The sequence below is a fragment of the Hippopotamus amphibius genome, chromosome 8, assembly GCF_030028045.1.
Source record: "Hippopotamus amphibius kiboko isolate mHipAmp2 chromosome 8, mHipAmp2.hap2, whole genome shotgun sequence".
Classification (NCBI taxonomy): domain Eukaryota; kingdom Metazoa; phylum Chordata; class Mammalia; order Artiodactyla; family Hippopotamidae; genus Hippopotamus; species Hippopotamus amphibius.
In genome coordinates, this window is record NC_080193.1 from 143,735,177 (window position 1) to 143,761,146 (window position 25,970).

At 42.3% G+C, this 25,970-nt stretch overlaps 1 protein-coding gene and 1 pseudogene across 3 annotated transcripts; both read left to right on the forward strand.

The window, feature by feature from the left end:
• Window positions 1–2,305: 2,305 nt before the first annotated feature.
• Window positions 2,306–25,970, forward strand: DHRS9 (dehydrogenase/reductase 9). Of its 3 annotated transcripts, none has more exons than XM_057746920.1 (6): window positions 2,306–2,367; window positions 3,437–3,735; window positions 13,386–13,755; window positions 14,607–14,865; window positions 19,994–20,157; window positions 22,819–25,970. In XM_057746920.1, exons 3-6 carry the CDS (start codon window positions 13,443–13,445, stop codon window positions 23,040–23,042), a joined length of 960 nt encoding a protein of 319 aa, XP_057602903.1. In that variant the 5' UTR covers window positions 2,306–2,367; window positions 3,437–3,735; window positions 13,386–13,442; the 3' UTR covers window positions 23,043–25,970. The 3 variants fall into 3 exon arrangements, with proteins under 3 accessions (XP_057602903.1, XP_057602905.1, XP_057602904.1); XM_057746921.1 differs by having other exon boundaries at window positions 2,322–2,367; window positions 3,497–3,735; XM_057746922.1 differs by lacking the exon at window positions 3,437–3,735 and having other exon boundaries at window positions 2,317–2,367.
• LOC130859259 (developmental pluripotency-associated protein 3-like) lies at window positions 5,314–12,144 on the forward strand (annotated as a pseudogene).

Below are 25,970 nucleotides of genomic sequence, written 5' to 3' on the forward strand. Positions count from 1 at the left end.
GTGTTTGTTTTTGGGAGGTGGGTTTATGGCAGGACTTTTTCCTAGCTGGCATTGAGCTGGGTCCTATCATTTTCAGTGCAGTCTTTCAAAAATATCTTTTCCTTTTTCTCTGGTTTCATCCTACACCACCCATCCATCTGCAAGTGACTCACATTAACAATCCAGGGCATATCCCTCCATATTTTCTCCCTGTTCACTTAAATATCTTTACATACATGCACATAGAGATTCCTTGTTTACTTAACAAAAGTGAGGTCGTGGAAAGCCTTCCAAGCCAAGTGGTAGAGCTGTAATGTGTTCTATATAATGGCTTCAAAATAATATTCCATGTACACATCTCCCACGACTTACTCAGCCATCCCACTCTTGGTGGCAATCACTTTACTCCTGGATCTTGTTGCTACCTCTTGTTCATATGTGCATATATATACTGGCTTTGTTTTTATAGAAGGAATTCCCAGGAGTGGGATTGCAGGGTCAAAAAGTAATATGTAATGGAATATTACTCAGCCATTGAAAGGAACGAAATAGGGTCATTTGTAGAGACATGGATGGACCTAGAGACTGTCATACAGGGTGAAGTAAGTCAGAAAGAGAAAAACAAATATCGTATACTAACGTATATATGTGGAATCTAAAGAAATGGTATAGATGATCTTATTTTCAAAGCAGAAATAGAGACAGATGTAGAGAACAAATGTATGAACACCAAGGAGGAAAGGGGTGGGATGAATTGGGAGATGGGGATTGACATATACAAACTCTTGATACTGTGTATAAAATAGATAACTAATGAGAACCTACTGTACAGCACAGGGAACTCTGCTCAATGCTCTGTGGTGACCTAAATGAGAAGGAAATCCAAAAAAAAGGGGGGATATATGTATACGTATAGCTGATTCACTTGGCTGTACAGTAGAAACTAACACAACATTGTAAAGCAACTATACTCTAATAAAAACAAGTGATATGTAATTTTATTTTAATAGATGTTTCCAGATAGCTTTCAGAAAAGGCTGTAGCAGTTCACATATCCCACCAGCAAAGGATGAGATCACCCTTTAGATCTCTGGCAATCTAAAACAGTCTCAAGGAGTGAAAAATAGTCACAGATGAGAGTCACATATTGGGACCCAGCAAGGGGCAGGGGTCATTCAAGGAGAGGAAAAAGCTCTATGTGCTTCCTTAATCAACAATTAGTGAGCGATGGTGAGTGATTCAATAGGAAAGGCCCTACTTACTCATCTTTGCAGCTCATGAGCCTAACACAGGCTGGCACAGAACAAACAGTTCAGAAGACTTTAAAACGGGGTCTGAATATACTTATCTCTAACGGCTGAAGGCTGTCTTTAACTCCTCTCCATTTCCTGGATTCCAGCGAGTTCTTTCCTACTGGATGGAGCTTGCATATTACACAGCAGGATTTATCAAGCATCTGCTCTTAATTCCATTCAATTATTATCTCAGTTAAGATTCCGGGAAAAGGAAGTTGTCTTGGATAGGAAGAAACCAGTAAACTTAGCAAGAGGATCATTCTTAAGCCAGAGAATAAAAAAAATTTAATGCTTTATATGTGCTGGTCACACCAGAAGGAGTAATCACCTCCTTCCCTCTGTGAGAGTCACATTTTTCTTACTAACCTTCCACCCTCATTTCTCACAAGTCTTCCTGTTGCTGGGAATCCCTGCTGTTTCTGATCCCTTCCTTCCATTCTCACCCATCTTTTCTTGCTCCATGTGACAGGACAATGCTCGCCTATATGATACTCCTCACCCAAACTTTCAAACCAAGACCTCTTGTTTGAGTAAGTTAAAATGTTATGTTCTGCAAATAAGAAGAATCTTTCTTTAAAGAATCTACCACATGTTCCCATGACTCAGTCCCTTATTATTATTATACCTAAAGATCTTACAGTGTAGGGGAACAAAAGATTAGCCCAGCCTCATCTTAACACTTGGGACGGTCAGGTAATGCCAGATGAATAACAAAGCTCCTGGTTTTGACCAAGCCTAACTATGCATTTATGAACAGCATTTGCAATGAAGCTCCTCGAATGTCAGAGGCATTGTTGGTGTAGTCAGGGGAACCTTTATAGTGGAAGTAAGAGAGCTGTCTGTTGACAAAGGGAGGAGGCAGAAATTACAAAGTGTACTTTTTGTAAATAGGAAGCCATAAATTCAACTCGTAGTTATTCAGAGAAACACATTCCACTGAGAGTGACCTTGGAGACAGGACTATGTTATGATGCCAGGAGGGCGGAGAGCAACATGCAAACTCCATAAACAACCTTGCCCCTCTGGCAACCCTTACAAGAGGGGCACCAGCCATACTCCAGGAACGGGATCCGCTGTAGCCTGCAGTGCTGGGGTAAGTGCTTTCTTCCATTTGACTCCATTAAGGAAAATTTTAAAACAGGGCTGCACCAAACAAGATTACTGCGCCAGCAAAGCCTGCTGATGTTATAGCCTTTTCTTGGCCCTTTTCCCATCTTACTCCATGGCCACCCATTTGCCTCCGGCTCTCCTTGCCTCTCAGGGACAGTAACATACTTGCGGGAAGGGTCAGATATTAATCATTCATACCTTTCTTCATGTGGATGTAAGTCAGTGTATTCTCTCTCAAAGAAGTTTTCTATTTAAGCCCTACGCGGACTTGTGGAATGTCGAAGAGGAAGACATGTCTTTGGATATTTTGGATACCCTGCATCTTTACCTGAGTAAATTTCAGTCTTGGTGTTTTGTTCTTTTGAAGGAAAAAAGATCCCTGTGTGATTTATAGAGTGACAGCAGTTGTCTAGGTATATAAACAGAGGGAAACAAAACCATCCGTGCTGTTTATAGCAGCTTGAGTGCCTAAGGTGAAGGTGACAGGCTGGGGGCGGGGGTGGGGTGGGTGCATATATTAGCACCTACAGCCTCAGGGGCTTTCTGTTGCACACCAGGATGTGCCAAGTCAACTGTGGTGACTCTAAAACAGATCAGCTCTGGGAAGGGGGGGCATCCTTTCCTATTCCTCGTGGTCTCAGTTCTAGAGATCAGTTCTAGAGACAACTTCAGTAGTATCTCCTCGTCATACCTTAAAACACAAACTGAGACATAAATAAGTCTACCCTCTCGTTTTCTTCAAATGTTTTGATCTCCTTGCTCTCCAATGTATGAAAAAAAAAGTGGTAAAAAAGAATCAACAGAGACCGATTTCCCTACCTACAACCTTAGGAGGGAAGGAGTACTACATCAGCAAAGGCATGTTAACAGGAAGGAAAGAAATAACTAGAGATTACGAACAATAATCATAATTCAAAAATTGAATAATTAAAACAACGCACCGGGCAATTTACAGAAGGTCTCCATGTCAATTCTTGCCATACTCAGTGAAAGGGGAGTTACTGATCATTTTTAAGTCCCTTCTAAAAGTTACCCCATGTTCTTTGCTAAAGATACTGCTGATTCCTTTGGAAACACATTCCCCACCGCTTCTTGGCTTCCTTCATCCACAGAAGATTTACTCATAACCCGAGTCACCGCGAGGGTGACTCACAGAGCCAGAACCTGAGGGCTCCTCACACGTTTAAGCGCTTTGAGCTTGACGGAAGGAAGCCCAGGCACCGCCACCTCAAGAGGATCTGCGAGGTCAGCGTGCCACAGCCCTTCCTTCCCCCAGCACAGCCTGCAGATTGGCCAGGTCGCCAGCAGCCCAGCAAGTTCACAACAGCTTCTGTGTCTCATCTTCAATAAGGTAACTGATGATGGAGTTTTGTCATCTATTCCTTCATTTCTCATGTCAGTCTTCAAACTGTCTTGATTTTCCTCACTCTTACGGAAGGAATCAAGTTGTCTTTCATGCTGTGGTCAACAGCTGCTGTGTGAAAAAAAAAAGTGATATGTTAGAAGGCTGTGATGGGCGCTGGGCCCATCTCACCAGAGAAATGATCTCAGTGTCACTGGACACCTTGCCTTGAACTTCCTCAGGTTTCTCCTTGAATGTTCTTTAGCACCCTAGAGTTACGATTAAATTTATATCTAGTTCATCTCTCTGTGCCTATTTGTGAATCTTACAATTAACTGGGAACTGGAGTGGGGAGAGGCTCCAAAGAGAGTGAGACCCTTAGCTGAGTTTCTGATTGGAACAACAGATTTGCTACCAACTGCAGGTCAGGTCTGTCTACCTGCTTTACCAATATTTCCAGATATTGATTTAGGCAAATATACACACGCACACTAAGCTGAGTGAGAAAGATGTTGTCTAGTCCAGAAGGAAGCAGGGAAATTCCTCAGTGCACATTTGATTCCTGGACACTGGGATGACAAGAGATATTTATGTTCCATTTTATTATCCCGTAGTTGGGATTTTACTGAAACTCCCAACATACAGTGCGAAAGGGAGAAAGTCAGTTTAGTGGCTTCAAGGGCCATCCTGGTTAAAGGCTTTATGATTCAAATGGTGGTGTGCTGGCCTGTGCCCGCTACCTCTCTCTCTCTCCCTCTCAATGGGTTGATTTTTAGCAGCTGGGGGAAAAGTTTAAAGAAAACACATTTTTAAGTTTAAATTCAGTTTAGGGTTGTACAAATAGTTCTGAAATGTCTTGCTACACTATTAGCTCCAGGGTAAGGATTATGTTTTATTTAGCTCAATAGGTGCTCTAAAAATATCCTTGGCTAGGTGCTGCATAAAATGCAAATTAAATGTTGTATCATCTTTGTTGTACTTTAGAGATTTGAAAAATGTGCCCAATTTTTAGGACAAAGCTCAATATTTAAGGGCAAGGAGAAAATTATTATGTCACACACATCAAATGGAGAAAATGGGAACTGATTTTAAAACCCTTACAAGGAATGTCACTTTCTCGAGGTACTGTCTTTAAAACCTCTGCTTCTGCTCAAAGGTAACGGAGACTAAAAGAAATGTATTGAAGATCTGAACACACTTTCTGTGTCTCTACATAACATCCTCTCTGCATGCTACGCTTTCCTTGAAGCTTTGTAACTATGAGCTATAATAAAACACAATATATAGTCTCCCAGTTAGCAGTTTTTATTCAGCAACATAAATAAGGTAACCGTGGCTTTAACAGTAATTCTTAACCTGCCAGTACTGCCAGGAAGCATATCAGCAAAACAATAAACCTGGGAGGCACAGGGAATATTAATTTATTTATCATTATGGGTGTTTTGATCATTATAATTTAAAAGTTTTGAGAGGAGGCAAAAGAAAATCAGAGATACTTTTTTCCTTAGAACTAAAAAACGAAAAATGTAAATTCATCAGATCTTCCCCACAAAAGAGTGGGCTGGCGCGCCTCTGCCAGGAGCCTGAATGAGTGCAAAGGAGGCAGGCGCCTCCCTGTCCACACCTCAGTGTCACACAGGACACGCCGGGCACTGTGGGCCCCTCCCTCCTGCAGGAAGCAGGATTCAAGGGGAGCACAACTGCTGGAAGAGCTTCTTCATTCCCCTCAGTGAAGGAACTCAGGAGGATGAACGCCATCTCAACTGTATCACCAGGGACACCGTAACCATTAGCATTTTAATCAGACCCTCGTGGAGCCTTTGTTGCCTAGCGTGAGGCCATTTCAGGTAAGATCCTTTGGCTCCACTTAAAAAATTTTTTTAGATTTCTGAGTGCCCGACTGGAACATGTTTTTCACAGAGACACCATTCGTTAGTCACATGAATTAGTTTCCATCATTAGGCACAAATGTCATTTTTCTTAAAGGAAAGTGCCACAGAAATCACAGAAAAGCCAGTTAGGTTAAACAGTGACAGAGTTTCTTGATTCAATAAAAAGGTAAAAATAGAAAGGAATTTGGTGTCAATTAACCAGGTTTACAATATTTAAATGTACAAAGGACATACGTGTCCAGCCAGACTGCTGTCAACATTAAGAAAGCCTGTCAACCTCAAAAAGAAAATGTTTTTGAGAACAATTGCTAAATGTTCTCTATTTGATGTATTTTGATAAAAACTTAGTTGTTGATTGCAACAACTTAGTTGCAACAAATTGGAAAAAAAAAATAGATTCTACAAATCCCTTAACAATCAGTGTGATTAACTAGTCTCAGCACTGCTTTCTAAAACAAAGTCCTTTGTGAAGTTCTGTGAAAATAAAACCAAGCTGTAGAGGAGGAAGTATGTAGAAAGAACTCTACGTTTCTTATAAAAAGTGTACCTTACAATGACATTGAAACATTGACATTGTTTTCTGTTCTGCTTTTTTTTAAAACTGTCATTTATTTTTAAAGGGCAGACGAAGATGAATAAGAGAAGTGAAATCAAAGGATCTTATTTTAGATGTTTTACTGGAAACGGAACCCAGAAAAGAAAATTAAGAAAAGCAGAAGTAGGCAGAAGGTCAGCAGTCGAGTTGCAATACGCTCCTATAGCTGCAGACAAGCAGTTACTCTTCAGCCCTCCGCGTACAGATGAAAGAGAAAAGTTCTCCTTTTTTGGTTCCTTTTGAATCTTTGTGGCACGGTGGAGAATTTTGATAATGTATTTTCACTGCTCCTATTGACAGATAACGTGTTCCTCTCTTTCTAGTTCTACTTCTCGTTTTAGGCATCCAGCAATCACAATTTTAGCTCTAACCGCTTTCTGGCAAATGACCTCTTGTATGATATCTACCCTGCTTAGCCCCCAGAAGTCTTTTGACAATTTAATGAGATACACTGTATTTGAACACTTTTCAAAAATGTCTAAAGTTATCTAAATTGGAAGGGTGACTACATGATGACAGTGACAGTGATGCCCTGATGACTCAGAGGGGTCAAAGACTCACCCAATCATCCCTCGAACCCTGGTGTTCAAGTGGAAACGTCCTTCTCTTCCTCTCTTTCTGCTTTCCGTCTGCATTTATTTACTTAATGCCAACTATCACACAAGGCACAGGTGGTGTGGAGAAGTGGACACCCAGCCCGGAGTTGAGTGGGAATCAGGTAGCAGTGCCGCAGAGGATTGAAGCTTGGATGCTGGGAGTGAGTGGCCTGGGGAGCAGTCCCCAAAACAGCACAGATCTGTCGTGAACCGATTAACATGCGTTTCTGCGTTCGTTTCCTCATCCGTAAAATAGAGATAATTCTACTGTTAGGTTTGAACGAGATAAATATTTCCAGGTCCCCTCAGAGGGCCTAGGAGGTGGTGCGGACTCAATAAATCATAGAGTTACTATCATTCCTGCCTGACTTGTCAACTGGGAATCCCAAGGACCATAGCTTTCCAGGAGGATCTTCTGAATTCTGTAGTCAACAGGACACCCATCTGAAGGGCACCCCAGAGGGGTCCAGAGAGGTCCAAACTCAAAAGCCTCAGCCAGAATTTAGCCCTCATAAATGCTGTGAGTGCCCATTTGGTAATTTCTAAATCCACAATAGTATCATCCATAAATTCGGCTTTGTTCACTGCCTCCTATTCTCCTGGTGACAAAAAGGCAATTTTTAAAAAAATCGTAGAAATGAATGGTTACAGCCACAGGAGATCCATAATATTTATAACTAACAACATTTTTCTGGTAAGACCATTAAAAATATGAACTGTCATCAATGTGGCACTCCTGAGGAACCAATGACTGAGTTTCCAGAAAAGTAATTCTGGATGCTGTACCGTTCCAGACTCCCGAGACAAGGAAGCGCTAGACCAGTGGTTCTCAGTTGGGAGCAGTTTTATCCCCGGGGGACATCTGGCAATGTCTGGAGACATTTTTAGTCGTCACAACTGGGTAGGGGTGTTTCTGGCATCTAGGTGGTAGAGGCCAGTGGTGTTGCTAAACATCCTGCGATACCCAGGACAGACCCCACAGCAAAGAATTATCCGACCCCAAATTGCAAAGGTACTGAGGCTGAGAACCCTATGCAAAATATATGGGCAATGCACAGAGCAGCCTCACAAAGTGAAAGTGATTTTGGCCTGCCACACCACAAGGTTCTTCCTGTGTAGCGGGTCTCTCGTCACTTTATTTCACCAGGTACTCTTTATAGCATCTCTCTTTCACAGAGAGAAAAATGGAAGCACAGATGGTACGGGCAATTGACCCAAAGACCTTCTGATGGTAGAGGAACAGAGGTTGAAACTTTACCTGCCTGCTTCCAAGGCCTGGGCTCCTAAGCCCTAACCTGATGTCTCGTGTGTATGTGTGTGCATGACCTTGGTCCTTGCTTTCCAAATTGTTACTGGTAAGGTGGCTAGTGTTTATCTTGGCTTGAGAACAATCCCCACGACCAGTTCAGAGGACGTATATTCAGAATTGCACCTGTCCTCATGCACTGCGCTGTAGGGGCTGCAAATCTGCTTTCTCTTACTCGTTTCTTGGTTTTGATGATCAAGAGGCTCACAGTCCCTGGGCGCTAGAAGGACTACTGCAGACCTAGGTGCTTCTTGCCAAGAGAGTTGTATCCCTACTAAGCAGTTTGTTGTGAGACAAATTGGAAAACACAACGGATAAGCAAACAACCCAAGCAACTAAAGTCCGTGCCCGGAGTCACTGAATTGCTGGCACCAGGGAACTACGTGGAGGTGACCACAACTGGCAGAACAAGGTTGCAGGAACCCTGTCAGTTGCTGTTACACATTTACTTCTCGGTGGTCAGTGAACCAATCAGCCATCAATCAGCTTCTGCGTACGGGTCATGTTCCCAATGACACTGACCGCCGGAGGGTCATTACTCAGAGGTGGCATCTTGGCTAAAATACTATTAGAGGACAAAGGTATGTGTTGGTTTGTGACTGACTTGGTCCAATGACCTAGAGGAATGTGAACCTTAGGAACTGAAGAAGAACCAGTATTTTTGGATGATAATCTTTGGGGAAAGGACAGGCTTTGCAAAAACTCTAGGTTAAGTTTGGCAGTCCTTGGATTCAGGCTACAGGCTGGGGCACCAGCATCTGAAATGACCCTTAGCCCAGAGGCGTAACAAGTAAGGAAAACACATTAAAACCTTAACCACTAAAACCTCCTCTCCATTTTCTGGTCAACAGGGAAAAAATTGTTTGGCTAGGGAAGGAGGAGAGATGGGGAGAGATGGAGAAGCTGCAGAGGGAAGAGGGACTCTGACTACTTTGGTTTGAGTTTTTGTTTTCCTCCAGGGCTTATGAAGGTGAACTTCCCAAAGAGTAGAAGGCAGAAAACTTGGTGTCCAAGGCCACTAGATTCTGAAGTCCTGGGTATGGAAGAGTTCTTACCTATTTTGTGCATGGAACACAAAGCAATCAAATGAAGACTTTTCTCAGAAAGAAAAGTTTTATTTTCTCTTGCCAAATGTTTATCTTTTTATTTTGAATTAACTTCAAACTTATGGAAAAGTTGAAAGAATAGTACAACCCAGAATCCCCAGATATTGACATTGTGCCATATTTGCATTCTCATTCTCTCTTTACAGACACACGGATGTGTTCTTAATATGTGTATTTATATACATATTCTTATTTTCTGAACTGTTTGAGAGTAAGTTGAAGACATGATGTTACTTAATCTTGAAATACTTCTATGTGTATTTCCTAAAAAGCAGGACATTTTCTATGTAACCATAGTAAATGATCATAATTGAGGAATTAATATTCATGCAATATTATTGATCAGATGTACAGAGCTTACTCAAATTTCACTCGTAGACCTAAAAGTTTTCTTTTTGACAAGAGAAAAAAATGATTTTCTGGTGTAGGATCACAAGTTGCGTGAGGTTGTCACGTCTCTTTCGTCTCCATGAACTGGGAACAGTCCTCAGTCTTTCTTTTCCTTCCTTCATGCCTTTGAAGTTTCTGAAGAGCACAGGCCATACGTTGTGCAGGGTTGGAGGACGTGCCTTACGCGTGATTAGCTTGCAGCCACGCTGTGTCCTTCTCCCTGGGCTATACCAAGAGGCGCGTGCTTTTGGTTTGTTTGTCTCATAACTAGTAGCGTTAATTTTCATCACTTGGTTAAGGTGGTATCTGTCAGATTCCTCCACTCCGAAGTTACTATTGCGCTCTTTGGAATTAGCAGGTATCCTATGCAGAGATTCTTTGAGATTCTAGTTATTGTTTCTCGCCAGAATTTCACCCACTAGTTTAGAATTGCTTGAAATCATTGTTACCGTGTCACTTGCCAAATGATGATTTGCTAATTCCATCATTCCTGTTACGTTGATTAGTTAGCGTATTGGTTCTCCTCTAAAATGAGGCGGGTACGGTGCCCTCTCCAACTGAAAAGGCTGTTGAGAGGATCAAACGAGACCTATATGTAGACGTGAGGTGCAGAAGGCTTCCCGAATGTAAGCCTTTGTTTTACTATTGGTCCCTTACGCCACCGGCAAAATCCAGCCACACAGAAAGTTTCCACTCTCTGTTCTAGGGTAAATTAAACCACAGGCGTATTTGCCCTTTTCACATAATGCCCATGGGTTTTGGATTGCAATAAAGGCTACAGACTGACAAAGGATTAATCTCCAAAATATACAAGCAGCTCGTGCAGCTTCATACCAAAAAAGCAAATAACCCAATCCACAAATGGGTGGAAGACCTAAATAGACATTTCTCCAAAGAAGACATGCAGATAGCTAGCAAACACATGAAAAGATGCTCTACATTGCTAATCATTAGAGAAATGCAAGTCAAAGCCACAATGAGATATCACCTCACACTGGTCAGAATGGCCATCATCAAAACATCTAGAAACAATAAATTATGGAGAGGGTGTGGAGAAAAGGGAACTCTCCTGCACTGTTGGTGGAAATATAAGCTGGTACAGCCACTATGGAAAACAGTTTGGAGGTTCCTTAAAAAACTAAAAAATGGAACTACCATATGATCCAGTAATCCCACTACTGGGCATATACCCAGAGAAAACCATAATCCCAAAAGAAACATGTCCCATAATGTTCATTGCAGCACTCTTTACAATAGCCAGGACATGGAAGCAACCTAAATGCCCATCAACAGATGAATGGATAAAGAAGATGGGGCACATATATACAATGGAATATCACTCAGCCATAAAAAGGAAGGAGATGGAGCTATATGTAATGAGGTGGATAGACCTAGAGTCTGTCATACAGAGCGAAGGAAGCCAGAAAGAGAAAAACAAATACCGTGTGCTAACTCATATACATGGAATTTTAAAAAATGGTACTGATGAACCCAGTGACAGGGCAAGAATAAGGATGCAGATGCAGAAAATGGACTGGAGGACACGGGGTTGTGGGGGGAGCAAAGGGGAAGCTGGGACGAAGTGAGAGAGTAGCATAGACATAGATACACTACCAAATGTAAAATAGCTAGCGGGAAGTTGCTGTATAACAAAGGGAGATCAATTCGATGATGGGTGATGCCTTAGAGGGTCCGGACAGGGAGGGTGGGAGGGAGTTGTGGGAGGGAGGGGATATGGGGGTATATGTATAAATACAGTTGATTCATTTTGGTGTACCTCAAAAGCTGGTACAAGAGTGTAAAGTAATTATATTCCAATAAAGAGCTTAAAAAAATAAAAATAAAGAAAATAAAAGCTGCAAAATCCATTTAGGGAATACAGTCAACATTTAGTTATTTGGCAATTATTTATCAAGCCCAGGTCTTGAGGGATTTTTCTCTCACCACAGTGTGTCAGCTTGGATTTTTCCTCCCTCTTTCTTAGCTCTGTAGTTCTTCCAGGCTACTTCATAGCAATTTGATCTAGAAGGAGCTTCAAGCTGTGACTAGACTTCCAGCGGCTTCATCTGAGGTTAACGCAACCTGGACCCTGGAGTCTCTTCAGATGTCCATCGGTGAAAATTCCCAGGCAATTCCAGTTGCCTCTCCACCTACCTCTGAAGTGTTAATAAAGAACCTCAGTAACTTGACTCTCAACCCTAGTAGCAAATTGCCATCCATTCTACCAGAATATCCACCTCATCAGACAGGGCAGAGACTTGGTGAAAACATACCCTATAGGAGAGGGGGGAGAACATTGTTAACCGCTCAGAGCGAAAGGATGGAGAGGATGATTTACTATATTAAAAAACCCTGCAGCAAATGACTTCCTCAGTCTGAGTCTCAAAGAGAACTGCTGCAGAAGGAGGTTGTGACTTACTGAGTGGAGGGATTTAGATGTAGCTGTCGTCACTGCCTGTTTCATAGAGATCCTTCTGAGGATAATCACAATAAATACTACAATAATTATGACACAGAGTCGGATGAGCTGTAAACCTTATTCTTGCATGATTTTTTCTTGCTGGGAATTTTAAGATCATTAGGAAGCAGCTTGGGAAAAGTTGTGTACCAATATTTTGATAACCTATAAGTTCGGTGATGTCTTTTTTCCTGCATCTCTTTTCTACCTTAATACAGATACATTTTACAAGGAATCTATGCAGTTTGCATTTGAATGACTTGAATACACTTTAGTTCCACTTTAATTTGACAGGAAGAAACACTAATAGGTCTCAGGTATTGTCTGTTTTATAAGCCTTAAGTGTGCTGTAAGATGAAACCCAATATCAAGAATTTGAAACAAATTAACTTGTGTGGAAGGAATGTAAAGAAAACGTTGGGTGGCTTGGCCAGAGCATTGTTAGAACAGCCTGTTGAATTGTAATAACATTTTTTGATCTGTTGTTTCAATTTTCAGTAGCAAATAAATGTGGTATAGAGGATGTTGTTAAAATTTGAGACTTATTTGAGTACCTTAAAAAAAAAAAAAAAAGACCAGCACTTGAGCAAAACACTGCACGAATTAAATGTATAAATGTGAAATTTCCTTAAAATGTCTAAATATGAAATTTTGCAAGAGTTAGTTACACCACCCCATCCATCAAAATTACATATTTTTAATGTATTTATGTATTTGAGAAGGGGAAATCCTGCTACATGGACACTGATTTGCAACAAATCAATAATTCCTACAGAGGGAAGATTTGGAGAAACTATACCAAAATTTTAAAGCCATGATATTCTACAAACCTGACTGCTTTAGAAATAGTCACAGCTATACCGCAAGAATCAACCAGTTGGCACAAGCCTACCCTTTACCTCTGACTTATTTTTATCAACTGACGATTCTTTTACCCTTTCTTTCTTTCTTTAGCTATAGATCTTTTGGCAGGAAAAAAAGATGAAAGCAGAGCCCAAATTTTCCGTGAGAAGTGAAGATATATCACATTATTTTTTATCTGAAATAATATGTTCCTTATAGAGGCAATGGAAATAAAGTTGTGAGTCTGTAGGCATGTGAATGGGTGTGTATATCATTCTATCCTGGTTAGTTTTTGCATTACTTTAGAGGAGTGGTTTCGCACTTAAATGGCCATCTTTCCAACCAATTAAGAGTGTTTGTATTCTTAACTATTTATCCACTCAAATGCATTAAAATATCTTAAATTCATCAATCCTGGGTTTAATGCCTTGATGGTTCTAATTTGAATTTTCTTTCTAATTTTGAACACTCAGGACACCATCTTCTTTTATTGTTCAAGAAGGAATTGTTCCTGTCATACACTGGGAAAAATGCTCTTTTTGGTGTTAGCCTTCCTGATCTTTTGTGGTTTTCTATGGAATTATAAAGGACAGCTAAAGATCACAGACATCACTGATAAGTACATTTTCATCACTGGGTGTGACACTGGCTTTGGTAACTTGGCAGCCAGAACTTTTGATAAAAAAGGATTTCATGTAATTGCTGCCTGTCTGACTGAATCAGGATCAACAGCTTTAAAGGAAAAAACCTCAGAGAGGCTTCATACCGTGCTTCTGGATGTAACTGATCCAGAAAATGTCAAGAAGACTGCCCAGTGGGTGAAAAACCAAGTTGGGGAGAAAGGTGAGTGATGTGGGCTTGCGGAGAATGGAGGGTGTGTCAAGAAGTAACCAAAGCTGAATAAAATGTGTTCTGATTTTAAAGTTTCACTGGGAAAGGAAGACAATGATCTGAGGATCTGAGCAAAGGCGTCTTAGATCGTCGTGATAGAGTAGTGAGTCACTCGACCTCATTCTGTATTAGATTCTGCAAAGGTGGCAGCTTTCTGAACTAGAAGACTTTTATTGGCTTGAATGAAGTTTGAAATATTCTCATGAATGAAGATGTTTGAGTCCACAAAAGAAAACGCAAATGTATGTGATTTTTCTCCATCACATCTTCATCATATAATTGAGACTCTGAACCTCAAAAGCAAGGTTTGTTAAGGCTCCAGACATTTGTTAATGCTTGAATTGCAAACACCTTTAACAGCGTTAAGTGTTTCCATCATAAAATAAGCCCAGGGAATGATTGGATTTTTACCAAACTAAATGTGAAATAGATCCATGTTGTTCTTTGTCTATAAAGAACAGTTTATAAATATTCTCTGGCTTTGCCATCCAGCACGGTAGGACACAGGGACTAATCTACTCACATTCGAGATTAAAAAGGAAAACGTCTCATTCAGACAGTATCCGTATTTGACATTCAGAAGCAGAATCAGAATTGTGAGATTGGCTTCCCGTAACAGAACGTCAGCCTCCCACCCTCTGGGCTGTCACGTCCCCAAACGGCAAAGCATTTCAAAGCAGGAAGGAGCATGACTAGAAGGAGGAAGGGGCACCGTCAGGTAAGGGAGGGGCTGTGTTTCCATCAAGGATGCCCATGTAAGTGCCACCAGCTACCACACCTCCTTGTCTTCCTCTCTGTTCTAGGTCTCTGGGGTCTGATCAACAACGCTGGTGTTCTGGGCGTGCTGGCGCCTACCGACTGGCTGACGGTGGAGGACTACAGGGAACCTGTTGAAGTGAACTTGTTTGGACTCATCAGTGTCACGTTAAATATGCTTCCCTTGGTCAAAAAAGCTCGAGGGAGGGTTATCAACGTCTCCAGCATTGGGGGTCGGCTTGCGTTCGGTGGAGGGGGTTACGCGCCATCCAAATACGCAGTTGAAGGCTTCAACGACAGCCTAAGGTAAAGCAAACGTGCCCTTGTTGGGAAGTGATAGCTGCTAACACTCACGGAACGTTCATGATGTACCAGACACTCGATGTACTGCTTTAAATCATTCCCGATTTATAGATGCTACCACGGAAACTAAGAGGCATGAAGGGACTTGCCCAAGGCCACCCAGCGGACACGTGTACAACTGAGATGTGAACATAAATCTCTCGAAGTCTTTTTTCCTCTTTGCATTAGTGCAGGTTGTGTACAGTGGTGACAAATTTATATTCAACAGACCAGCTTGTTTAGTAGCTCAGAAATCTCAGAGAGAGGCTAAATCGGGTCTCTCTGTTGGTGTTACTCTCAGTTGCAGACACAGCAATACCATTTTATTTAAACCCTCAGTAGAAACTTACCTGGTAAAGTAATGACTCAGCTATACAGCATTTTTTTTTCCTCTCATCGCAAGTTCTGGACTCAAATCTCACACACTATAGCTGAATGGATGTAACCTCCCCACCCCGACCTGAAGGCCAAGAAAGACAGCTTTCCTCTGAGGCTTCCATTTCCAAAGGAAACTCAGAGTAGGAGCTTGCTAATCAGAGGTGAAGATTTTGCTGCCACTAGAAAACACTGACCACATCTTTTTGCTGTGTTACCAGAGAATCCCAGAGCATAAAACCATGAAAGGACCAATTTAGCAAACAAAGTCCCCCAACTCAGTGCCCTCAGGCATCCGTTTCTTGGGGTTTATGATGTTTGAGGTTCACTGGGCTTCTTGAATCTGTCAGTTTATACCTTTTGACAAATCTGGGGAGTTTTCAGCCATTGTTTCTCCAAATATTTTTTTCTACAAGCCACTATTTCTCCTCTATCTGGGATTCTAACACAAATGTTAGACATTTCGGTTTTGTCCCACAGATCCCTGTGTTTCTGTTCACCTTTTCAATTATTTTTCTCTCTGCTGTTCAGATTAGGTAATTTCTAATGATCTGTCTTGAAATTCACTGACTTTCCTTCATCTTCTCTATTTCACTAATGAGTCCAGCCGGTAGATACTTTATTTTGATTATTGTATTTTTCAACTGTAAAACTTTCATCTGCTTCTTCTTTATCTTTTCTTTCTTTTCTGGACTTTTTAACTTTGCGTTTACTTTAAGCGTGTTTCCCGTTATGTCTTGGGGTGCGGTTACCACGGCCACTTTAAAGACTCTGATAGTGTCACCTTGGCATTGGCATCTGTCCATCATCTTTCCCACATGAGCTGAGATTTTCCTACGTCTTTTTCAGCATCATATGCTAAACTTTTGGAACAATACGAAACTGGGTCTTATTTAAATCCTATGGAGAATGTTGGTAGTTTTGTTTTAGCAGATAATTGACCAGGTTGTGTTCAGGTCACAGCTTTCAACCAACCATCTATGGTTCGAGATTGCAAAGTGTGTTCAGTTTTCAAAGCCTTTGTTGTGCTGCTCAGATATGTCCCACATAGTAGCCAGTCTAGGGTGTGGAAGATGATCTGTGCCAACCCAGATCTACACGTGCACGTGTACAGTACATAAATGTTATGGGGTGACTTTCCTTAGCGTCTCTCTCTCTCTCTCTCTCTGTGATCTTCCCAGTACTTTCTTGTTCCCTGGGACTGCCTTCCAGCCAGAAGTTACCCCATTCTGCCATCTACTTCCCGCATGCGTGCCAGGTGTAGAGCCTCAGGACGGGAGAAAAAAGAGAGACAAAAAGCAACAGGGTTTCTTCCCACCCTCTTGGGACCACAGTAACTCTGATGGAGAGGAAGGTTTCCCTCCTTCAGAGTTTTAAGCACTACAGCCCCCCCCCCACTTCTGTCATTCTTGGCTGCCGCCACTCCCATTGCCAGAGATTTACCTGGGGAATGTCTAGGAGAGAACAGAGGAAAGAAAGAAGGATGGGAAGAAAGAAAGAAAGAAAGAAAGAAAGAAAGAAAGAAAGAAAGAAAGAAAGAAAGAGAGAGAGAAAGAAAGAAAGGAGGAAGGGAGGGAGGGAGGGAGGAAGGAAGGAAGGAAAGAAAGAAAGAAAGAAAGAAAGAAAGAAAGAAAGAAAGAAAGAAAGAAAGAAAGAAGAAGGAAGGAAAGAAAGAAAGAAAGAAAGACAGACAGACAGACAGACAGACAGAAAGAAAGAAAGAAAGAAAGAAAGAAGAAAGAAGGAAGGAAGGAAAGAAAGAAAGAAAGACAGACAGACAGACAGACAGAAAGAAAGAAAGAAAGAAAGAAAGAAAGAAAGAAAGAAGAAAGAAAGAAAGAAGGAAAGAAAGAAAGAAAGAAAGAAAGAAAGAAGAAAGAAGGAAGGAAGGAAGGAAAGAAAGAAAGAAAGAGAGAAAGGAAGAAAGAAAGAGAGAAAGGAAGAAAGAAAGGAAGAAAGAAAGAGAGAGGGAAGGAGGGAGGAAGGAAGAGGAGAAATAGAGAGAGAGAGGGAAGGAGGAAGGAAGGAAGAGGGAAAGAAAGGGAGGAAGAAAGAGTGAGAGAGGGGAAGGATGGAAGGGAAGGAGGGAAAGAAGAAGAAAGAGGGAGGCAAGAAAGAAGCAAAGAAGGAAGGACGAGGATTCCCCACTCTCTCTGAACATTAGGATTTCCCACAGCAGCTCCTCAAGCCAGAACAATGGCCTTCTCCTGGAGTTCTCTCTGTTCATGAACTGGGTCTCTCCTAGAATTCTTTCCTTCTACTTCTGCATTTTGAGTTGATTTGAGTCCAGACCAAGGACCTAGAGCCAGGGCAAAAAGTAGGAAACACACATTTGGTTCAGTGGTACTTCAAAATCTACTCTTCTCTACTTTGCCTACTAACATTTGCGTTTTGGAGTTTTTAAATAGCTGCTCCATGCATTCTGTCCAGGTATCATAGCTGCATTCAATGGGAGAGACAGGAGTGTGTGCGCTTAATCCATTTTACCTGAAACCAGAACCTGTGACTATCAGTTCAAAGCCCCTACATAGCCAATGGTTATATCAGTTAAGGTTCTGGCAGGAAACAGAGGCCCGTTAAAATTGGGTCAATGGAACAGATTTACTTAAAGGAATATTTGCAAACATGTGAGTTGTGTAGGGAAATCTCAAAAGATAGTGTAGTGTCTAGAAGGAAATGCCAGCAGGGGTATTTCTGTCCACGGGACTGAAGGGATGAGGAGACAGGGCAGTCTCCAGAACCTGGATACCTAGAGACTGTCACCTTCAGTGGGGGGATGAAACCAACCAGTGTCCACACCGCAGGAGGAATAACTAGTGCAACCTCTGATCTCCCACCAGTACTCCCAACTGACTGTACCCAACAGAAGCCAAAATATAGTTCGCACAAGTCAGCCTCCTAGGATACGGTGCAGGCAGAAGGGAGGAGGGGACCAGAGGAGCAAATGGAGGGTAATCGGCAGAGTATGCCTCAGGCGAGAGAGAAGACAAAACTAGATCTAGTCTTTTCGTCGCTTTATACATTTATTTATTCAACCAGCATTTGTGGAAAGCACGTGTTAGAGTTTGTGATGTAGACCATGGATCCAGGCTTAGCTTACCAATAAAAGCTCAGATTATTCCACGGAGGTTAATACAGAGACCCTTCATCTTGCCGTTCAATCTGATGGCCTGGTTTGATTCTCCCAGGAAATAAACGTAATAGCATTAGAACAATGCTTCTCAAACAGTAAATCACCTGAGGATGTTGTCAAAATTCAGATTCTGATTCAGTGGCTCTCACGTGGAGCCCAAGTTTCTGCATTTCTAAGGAGCACTCAAGTACTGCCCATGGTGCAGGGATCGCACTTTGATTAGCAAGGTCGTGGGGAGCCTCCACTAGTCTCTTTGGTTCCCTTTTAGTTCCACGCGTTCAGTGGCAGTATCCTAATAACATTTTAGTATACTTAGGGATTTCCTCACTTTTTAAAAGAGATTTCAACTGACGGACTTGTAGGATGGCAATGCAGCTATACCGTGCCTGAAATTAACCAATAAAGGGTGTTTATTTCTTTCTAAGCCTTGGGACTGGCATTAGAAATGGTATTGTGCCTTCGGGCCACACTCCAGCGGCAGCCCCAGAATTTCTATATTATAGGAGGATTAGGAACAGCAGGCCAATTGAGAGAAGCCTGGGGCTCGTTCAAGCTATATTTGCCCGGCCAGCATACTGGTTTCATACTGGTTTTACTTACCTGGTAAGCTCACTTGTGGACTTAAAGTCATTTGTCCCTAGATTATATGTTATTTTTATGAGCATGTGGGGAGACAAGTCTTCCCAAATACCCCCTCAGCACGGCTGCGTTCCAAAATCCAAAGGGAATCAGAAGATAGGTGAGAAAAGTATGATTACATTGGAAAATAATCTTTTTAATTTTAATGCAAGCAATATACTTTTCAAAAATCTTTCATGGTCAAGCTAATGTGCATGTTTAGTAAAATATACCACAAACTAGACAATAGGTATGTTTCTAGAAAGCAGCTCCTAAGATAAACCACATTTTAAGTTCTCTGGTGGAGTTCTTTGAAAAATGTTATGGTAAAGACTTCTGAAAAATGAATAATCACTTCCTTATATATACCTGGTGGAAATAGAGATTAAATTTAGGGAACAATTGTTCATATGACCATTTGCAATATACTGGTTTGCTTTAAAGAAAGGGGCACCACATTCCCTGAAAGCCCTGTCGCCCAGTCAATGAGCAGACCACAGGTTTTCCAAGAGACCTTGCTGAGCAGCACAGGGAGTGGGTTAGTGGGGTCAGGGATTGTCATACTGTGTCCCTTAACACCCCTCCTCTGTGCGGCAAGCTCTGCACATTCCTGGAGGGGAGGGAAACTTGACCTTCCAGGCCAGTCTCTAGTCGATTTCCCCATAGGCACTTTGAGTACTGAGAAGAACCTCATCCCTAACCCAAATGCTTGCCAACTCAAGGAGACAGTATTGCTTGGGGGAAACACTGCAAGGGGTGGGTCCACCCAGATCCCTTTCCCGTTCTGCCACTAAACCAGCCCTCACTTTACCACCCTGAACTTCAGTTTCCTCATCTGCAAACTGAGTGGGTAGAGCAAGATGCTCTTTCCCATGCACCCAATTCTGTGATTCCATGGAAAGATTCATAAGCAAACATTCTCCAAGTTAGCCCAGATTAAACATCTTCTATGGGTTCTTCTCACAGGCGGGACATGAAAGCTTTCGGGGTGCACGTCGCGTGCATCGAACCAGGATTGTTCAAAACAGATTTGGCAGATCCGGTAAAGACCGCTGAAAAGAAACTCGCCATTTGGAAGCATCTGTCTCCAGACATCAAACAACAATATGGAGAAGGCTACATCGAAAAAAGTGAGTTTTTGGGTGAACCCAGAGTCCTCTGGGATTCATTGTCCTAGACAGCTTGAAGGAGACTCGAACAGAAACGAAGAAACAAGGTTCTCATGGTAATACACCAATAGAGATCTCAAATATGGACCAGGGGGCCTAATTAATTCCTGTGTCATCTCTTGCTCCTCCAAGTGTTTATAAACACTTACAAAGCATTTACTGAGTGCCAAGTTCTATACTTAGGACCTTATGAATTTATCATTTATTCCTCAAAAGAACTATAGTAGTGAGCAGAGGCTTGGAAAGGGGAAATGTCCTACCCAAGTTTAGACAACTCCCCCTGGCCATGCCTGGACTGGAGCCTACCATCATCACCTCTACACACACCTCACCTTTTTGCTAATCACCGACCTCTCATTCGACAGCGTTCAAGGATTTATGGAGGTTACAAATTATAAAGACGACTCAGATTCTGACCTTAACTAGCTTGCGGTCTAGCTGACAACAAAAGGTAATCGGATGAGACTGAACAATGAAACCATACAACATGCAAGAAACTTGACCCCTTACTTCTGAGACACAACCCAGCAGCCCAGAAAGGGTGCTAGATTGTATGGTCTCTAATTGCCCAAGAAATTCAGCACAGGATAAACAGTATTGCTGGTTAAGAAGCCTTTATAGGAAAGGTCAGGTTTGAATAAGGCCTAAACAGGAAGGATTTTTTTGGGTGGGAGCTTCCTGGAGCAGGAATGCACGGGGGTGGAGATGGAAGGAGAGGTAACACAAGCCGGACTGAGTCAGGGATAGAGGAGTATCATAAAGATTGGATAAGGATGACTAACACATAGTGGACATTTGCTATGCACTTGTCACCCTTCTCAGCACTTTACACAAACTCTCTCATTTAAAACTCCCAAACAAACCCTCTGAATTTTATAGAAACAGAGGCACAGGGATGTGACTTGCCCAAAGTGGCACAGCTAGTACGTGCAAGAGCTAGACTTGAACCCAGACAGCCTGACTGCACCATCTAGTCTCGGCTGGCACCGTGATGGGAACGAGGCGTTGAGGAACTGCTGAGCTTCCTGGATCAGGTCTCCACCTCCGCATCAGACGTCCTGGCCTGTCAGTTTACTTGCTATTCCCCAAACACTTACTAAGCTCCTGCTTTGAGCCAAACAGGGCCCCGCCTAACTTTGTGTCACTCTAATCCCAGCTGCGATCCTGCCTCTTCATCAACAGGCTTGGTAAGGCAGCCAACTGTGGCAAGGTTCAAGGCCAGGAGTTTTCAAGGTGGAGCCAAGAGCCTAGTCAGGTCCACCTGGGGAGATCCATCCAAACCAGAATGACTGATTTCCCAACCACCCCGCCACACACACAGGGGCACCCACGCCCACACACACTCAGAGATACGTACATGTCAACTAGAACACCTGGTTTGACAAACCTCCCTGTGCCGATGTGTCACTATGTACAGGGTTACAACCACTGCCGTTAAAGGGACTGTTTCTCACTCACTTACCACCTCGGAAGGTTCTAAGTAGGTTCGGAAACAAAATCCCTCATTGACAAGAACTTTCCCTGTTTGATGTTGACATTGATACTTTCTAAATGCCTGCGAATATATCATCAACTTCCATCTCAAAATGAGTTTTGACTTGGCCCCCGGGGGCAAATGTCTTCCTCAGAATTACCAAAGGCTTAGAGCCCAGTTTTGTCCTGGTTGCTCTTATCACAGATTTCTGGACCAGGACTTAGGGATCAGCCAGACTCACAGTTCCAAAGTGGACCACAAATTGAAGCTCCCTTGTCCCACTTCCCAGGCTGGAGTAGTAGGAGTTTAACATTGACCCAGGCTTATGAGCTAACCTCAGTTAGGCTCTTTGAACAACTTTTGGCTACTGGGCCCTGAAGTTGAAAGAAAGATTTAACACAAAAGATTTTCCCTTGAGAAGACACAACTCAAGGTATGTTTTAAGAGCTTAGGAAGAATGCCCCAAGCCGTCACCAATCCCTTGATAAAATACCTGCCTCGTTAAAGGTATCTTAGCTCATTACTCAAACACTTCCTTTGCCTGAGAACAAGGATACATTTAGCTTCCTGAGTCAGGGCTTTGGGAGATGAGTCTCTCTCTATTCACTGAATTATAGAGGCATGTGGTATATGAGTGTACACACACAGGCACAAGCACACGTGCACACTCACATTTCCTGTAAACCTAGTACTCCCTTAAAACAAATTGGGAATGAAACTACTAACTTTCTGGGTTCGGAAGCCTCAGAGACTTTATGAAGAATCCTTCCCACATTGGATTAAAGTAGCACTTCTCAAAGTTTGGTCCCTGGACCAGTGCCATCAGCATCACCTGGAAACTTGATAGAAGTGCAAATTCTTGGGCTTCGCTTCTCATTTACTGAGTCTGAAACCAGAAGTGGGATCTGGCTTTTAACAAGCCTCTAGGAGACTGTGCTGCTCACTCCAGTTTGAAAGCCAGTGGTCTAAAGAAAGCACTGCTGCATCCTTTTCTGAGGAATATATAGAAACTCATCACAAGGGGACCCAGTTATAATGGCAAAGTTCAAAATAAATTCTCTCACTGCATCCTCGCCCTTGCAGCCTAGCCTCACACAGCCCTATCCTCTTCTTCCACAGAGTAAATGTGCTTTTGTCTCTTTTTACAGGTCTAGACAAGCTGAAAGGCACTACATCCTTTGTGAACGTGGACCTGTCCCTGGTGGTGGAATGCATGGACCACGCTCTCACAAGTCTCTTCCCTAAAACCCATTATGCTGCTGGAAAAGATGCCAAAACTTTCTGGATCCCTCTGTCTCACATGCCAGCAGTTTTGCAAGACTTTTTATTATTGAAACAGAAAGTAGAGCTGGCTAATCCCAAGGCAGTGTGACTCAACTGACCGCAAATGCCTGCCCCGGGATATGAGACTGGCTGATTTCAAGGACCCATCTCCCTCTCGATCTCTTCTTTACCTAATCCAACCTGGACTCATTTAGATCATGCTTCTTTTGGTAAAAGAAGGGATCCCACCCTCACTGGTGATGTCTCAAGGTCCCTTCTCAAATTTTATTTGGAAAGATGGGCAGGTATGACACCTGCCCGATATTTAGGCTTTGCCTGCTTGGTATATTGTAAGGAAAATGGAAAGGCTTTCCCAGCCAAAATGATCTCCACCCCTTGCCTGAGAATAAGATTCTGAAGGACTGGAGCTCAGCTCTGGGAGCTTTGATGGGGGCAGGAAAAGGAAGGGTAATGTATTACGGGACTGCTATAAGATAAGGGGCAGCAGAAAAATACTAGGTAGGACTACAAACAGGAGGGAAGGAAAAGGAGAAAAGGAATAAGAGGACCGAGAAAAAGAAACAAGTGTGAAAGTAGAGGCAGGGAGATTCCAGGACACGCCTGCCTACCCTAGAGGGAACTACAGAGGAAGGATAGCGTCTTCAAGGCCACTGTGAACACTGATGCCCACACAGCCATCGGTGGAAAGCTGGTAACGAAAGAGGAACCAGTCATTCCAAAAGAAGAAAAATGTAGAGCGTGTTTATTCTGGTGATTGTAAATATGTCAAGACATAAACTCTCTGATACAACTTACACCGGAGAGGGTTGAAAATCCACTATTTGAGGTGTCCCTTAAGCCCTGTGAAAACACAGAGCTAAATTCAAAGACTCCCTTTCACCTGCAGTTACAGTGAGAGCAGGTCTGCTTCTTGCCCACATCATGGCTCTAAGTTCTGCTGACTTTGGACCCACACCCCACCCGAAAGAAACAGCTGTCTCAACGGATGCCTGCCCAAGCCCATGCACCCAGCATCCCTCACAGAGGTTGGTTGGATATTTACATGAAAAAGCCCGAATTGTCAACATTTAACATTTGTTGCAGAATAACATAGTGTGAACGCGTCAGGGAAATTATCTAGTGTGCATGTGTGTGTACACACACACGCACACACACTGAACTTACTGTGAAGAAAATATTTACTGTCCGCTGCTTGAAACCATGTCCCTTTGAAGATATCAGGAATTCTGCTCACTTCCACTCACCTTTCAGGAAACACCTGCCTAAGAGGTAGCTTCCTCCTTTCACATTTGCAGCATACCGGATGCCTCTGAAACATCTGATTTCCGATGGTGTCAGGTCCACCTGAACACTTATTCCATAATTTCGAGAGAAGACGCCCTCCTCCTTTTTGTATGAAGATGAAGGCAAGTCATCTCAGCTGTCATCGCTGCCTCCTTGTGAGCTGGCCTTCACCTTGGTCCTAGCCCCAGAGACAGTCCACCTGGAGGTCCCTGATTTCTTCTGGTTGCAATTAACCACCCACTTGTCAGGTGACCCTCACTCAGCTTGTCCTTGGAGCTGAACTTCATCCACATTGTTTGCTGGGGCTCCTCCTCCTTCGATATGCTTTTCTTCTTTTTTCTTTTTTCTTTGCTTTTTGTTTGTTTTTAGTGTGGTAAGAACACAACACAAAATCCACCCTCTTAATAGTACAATATTGTAAACCATAGGCATGGTGATGTACAACAGAGCTCAGGAATCCAGCCATCTTGCGTAAATGAAGTTTCACACATGTTGAACAGCAGCTCCCCATTTCTGCTTCCCCCCAGTCCCTGGCAACTGCCTTGCTTCTATGAGATTGCCTCTTTCACAAACCGCGTATAAGTGGTAACATGCAGTATTTGTCCTTCTGGGACTGGCTCATTTCACGTAGCATAATGTCTTTTAGGTTCACCCGTGTTGAGGCATATAAAAGGACTTCCTTCCTTTTTAAGGCTGAATGATATGTACATACCACATTTTCTTCATCTGTTGGTTGACATTTAGACTGTTTCCACGTTCTGGCTATTGTGCTACAAGGAACATGGAAGTGCAAATATCTCTTTGTGATTCTGATTTCAGTTCTTTTGGATAAAAGCCAAGAAGTGAGATTGCTTGATCATATGGTATTTCTATTTTTAAGTTTTTGAGGAAGCTCTATGATGATTTTCATAGTAACTGCACCATTTTACATTCCCATCAACAGTGCACAAGGGTTCCAGTTTCTCCACATCCTCACCAACACTTATCTTTTGTTTTCTTGATAATAGCCATCCTCACAGGTGTAAGGTGGTACTTCCTTGTGTGTTTGATTTGCATTATTTGATGATTAGTGATTAGTGATATTAAGCAGCTTCTCATGTACCTGTTGGTCATTTGCATATCTTCTTTGAAGAAATGTCTATTCAAGTCGTTTGCCCATTTTTAATCAGGTTATTTGCCTTTTTGCTATTAAGTTGGAGTAGTTCCTTATATATTGTGGATATTAGGTATGTTTTTTAGAGACAGAGAAATGAAGTCACAGAGAGGAGAGCAACTTGCCCAAGTGTGGGCCAGGGTTCAAACCCAGGCAGGCTAATGCCAGAACCCACCTTCAGAGCCACTGTACTTTATAGAAAGAGTCTTATGGAGTATTTTTCTAAACTTCAAAACTGGGTCTGTGGAAACAAAACCTGAATTAAATTAATCTAACATGACTATTGCCTAGCCAATAATTATGTGTAAGAGTAATGCATAATTTTAAGCATATATAAATATACACTCTGTTTCGTTTTCCTATATTCTATTTAAAAATTTTTCTCACTTGTGATAGAATGACAAAGCACTTACACATCATTCCTCCGGTCCTTGAAGTTTTCTAACTGGATTTCTAGATTTCCTTTCTCTCCTTCTTTCTGTATTTTTTCTTTTCTGTTGTTGTTGATTTTATTGATTGTTTTCATTATTGTTAATTATTTCAGGAATGTGTATGTAAAGACTTTTTGCTAATCTGAAT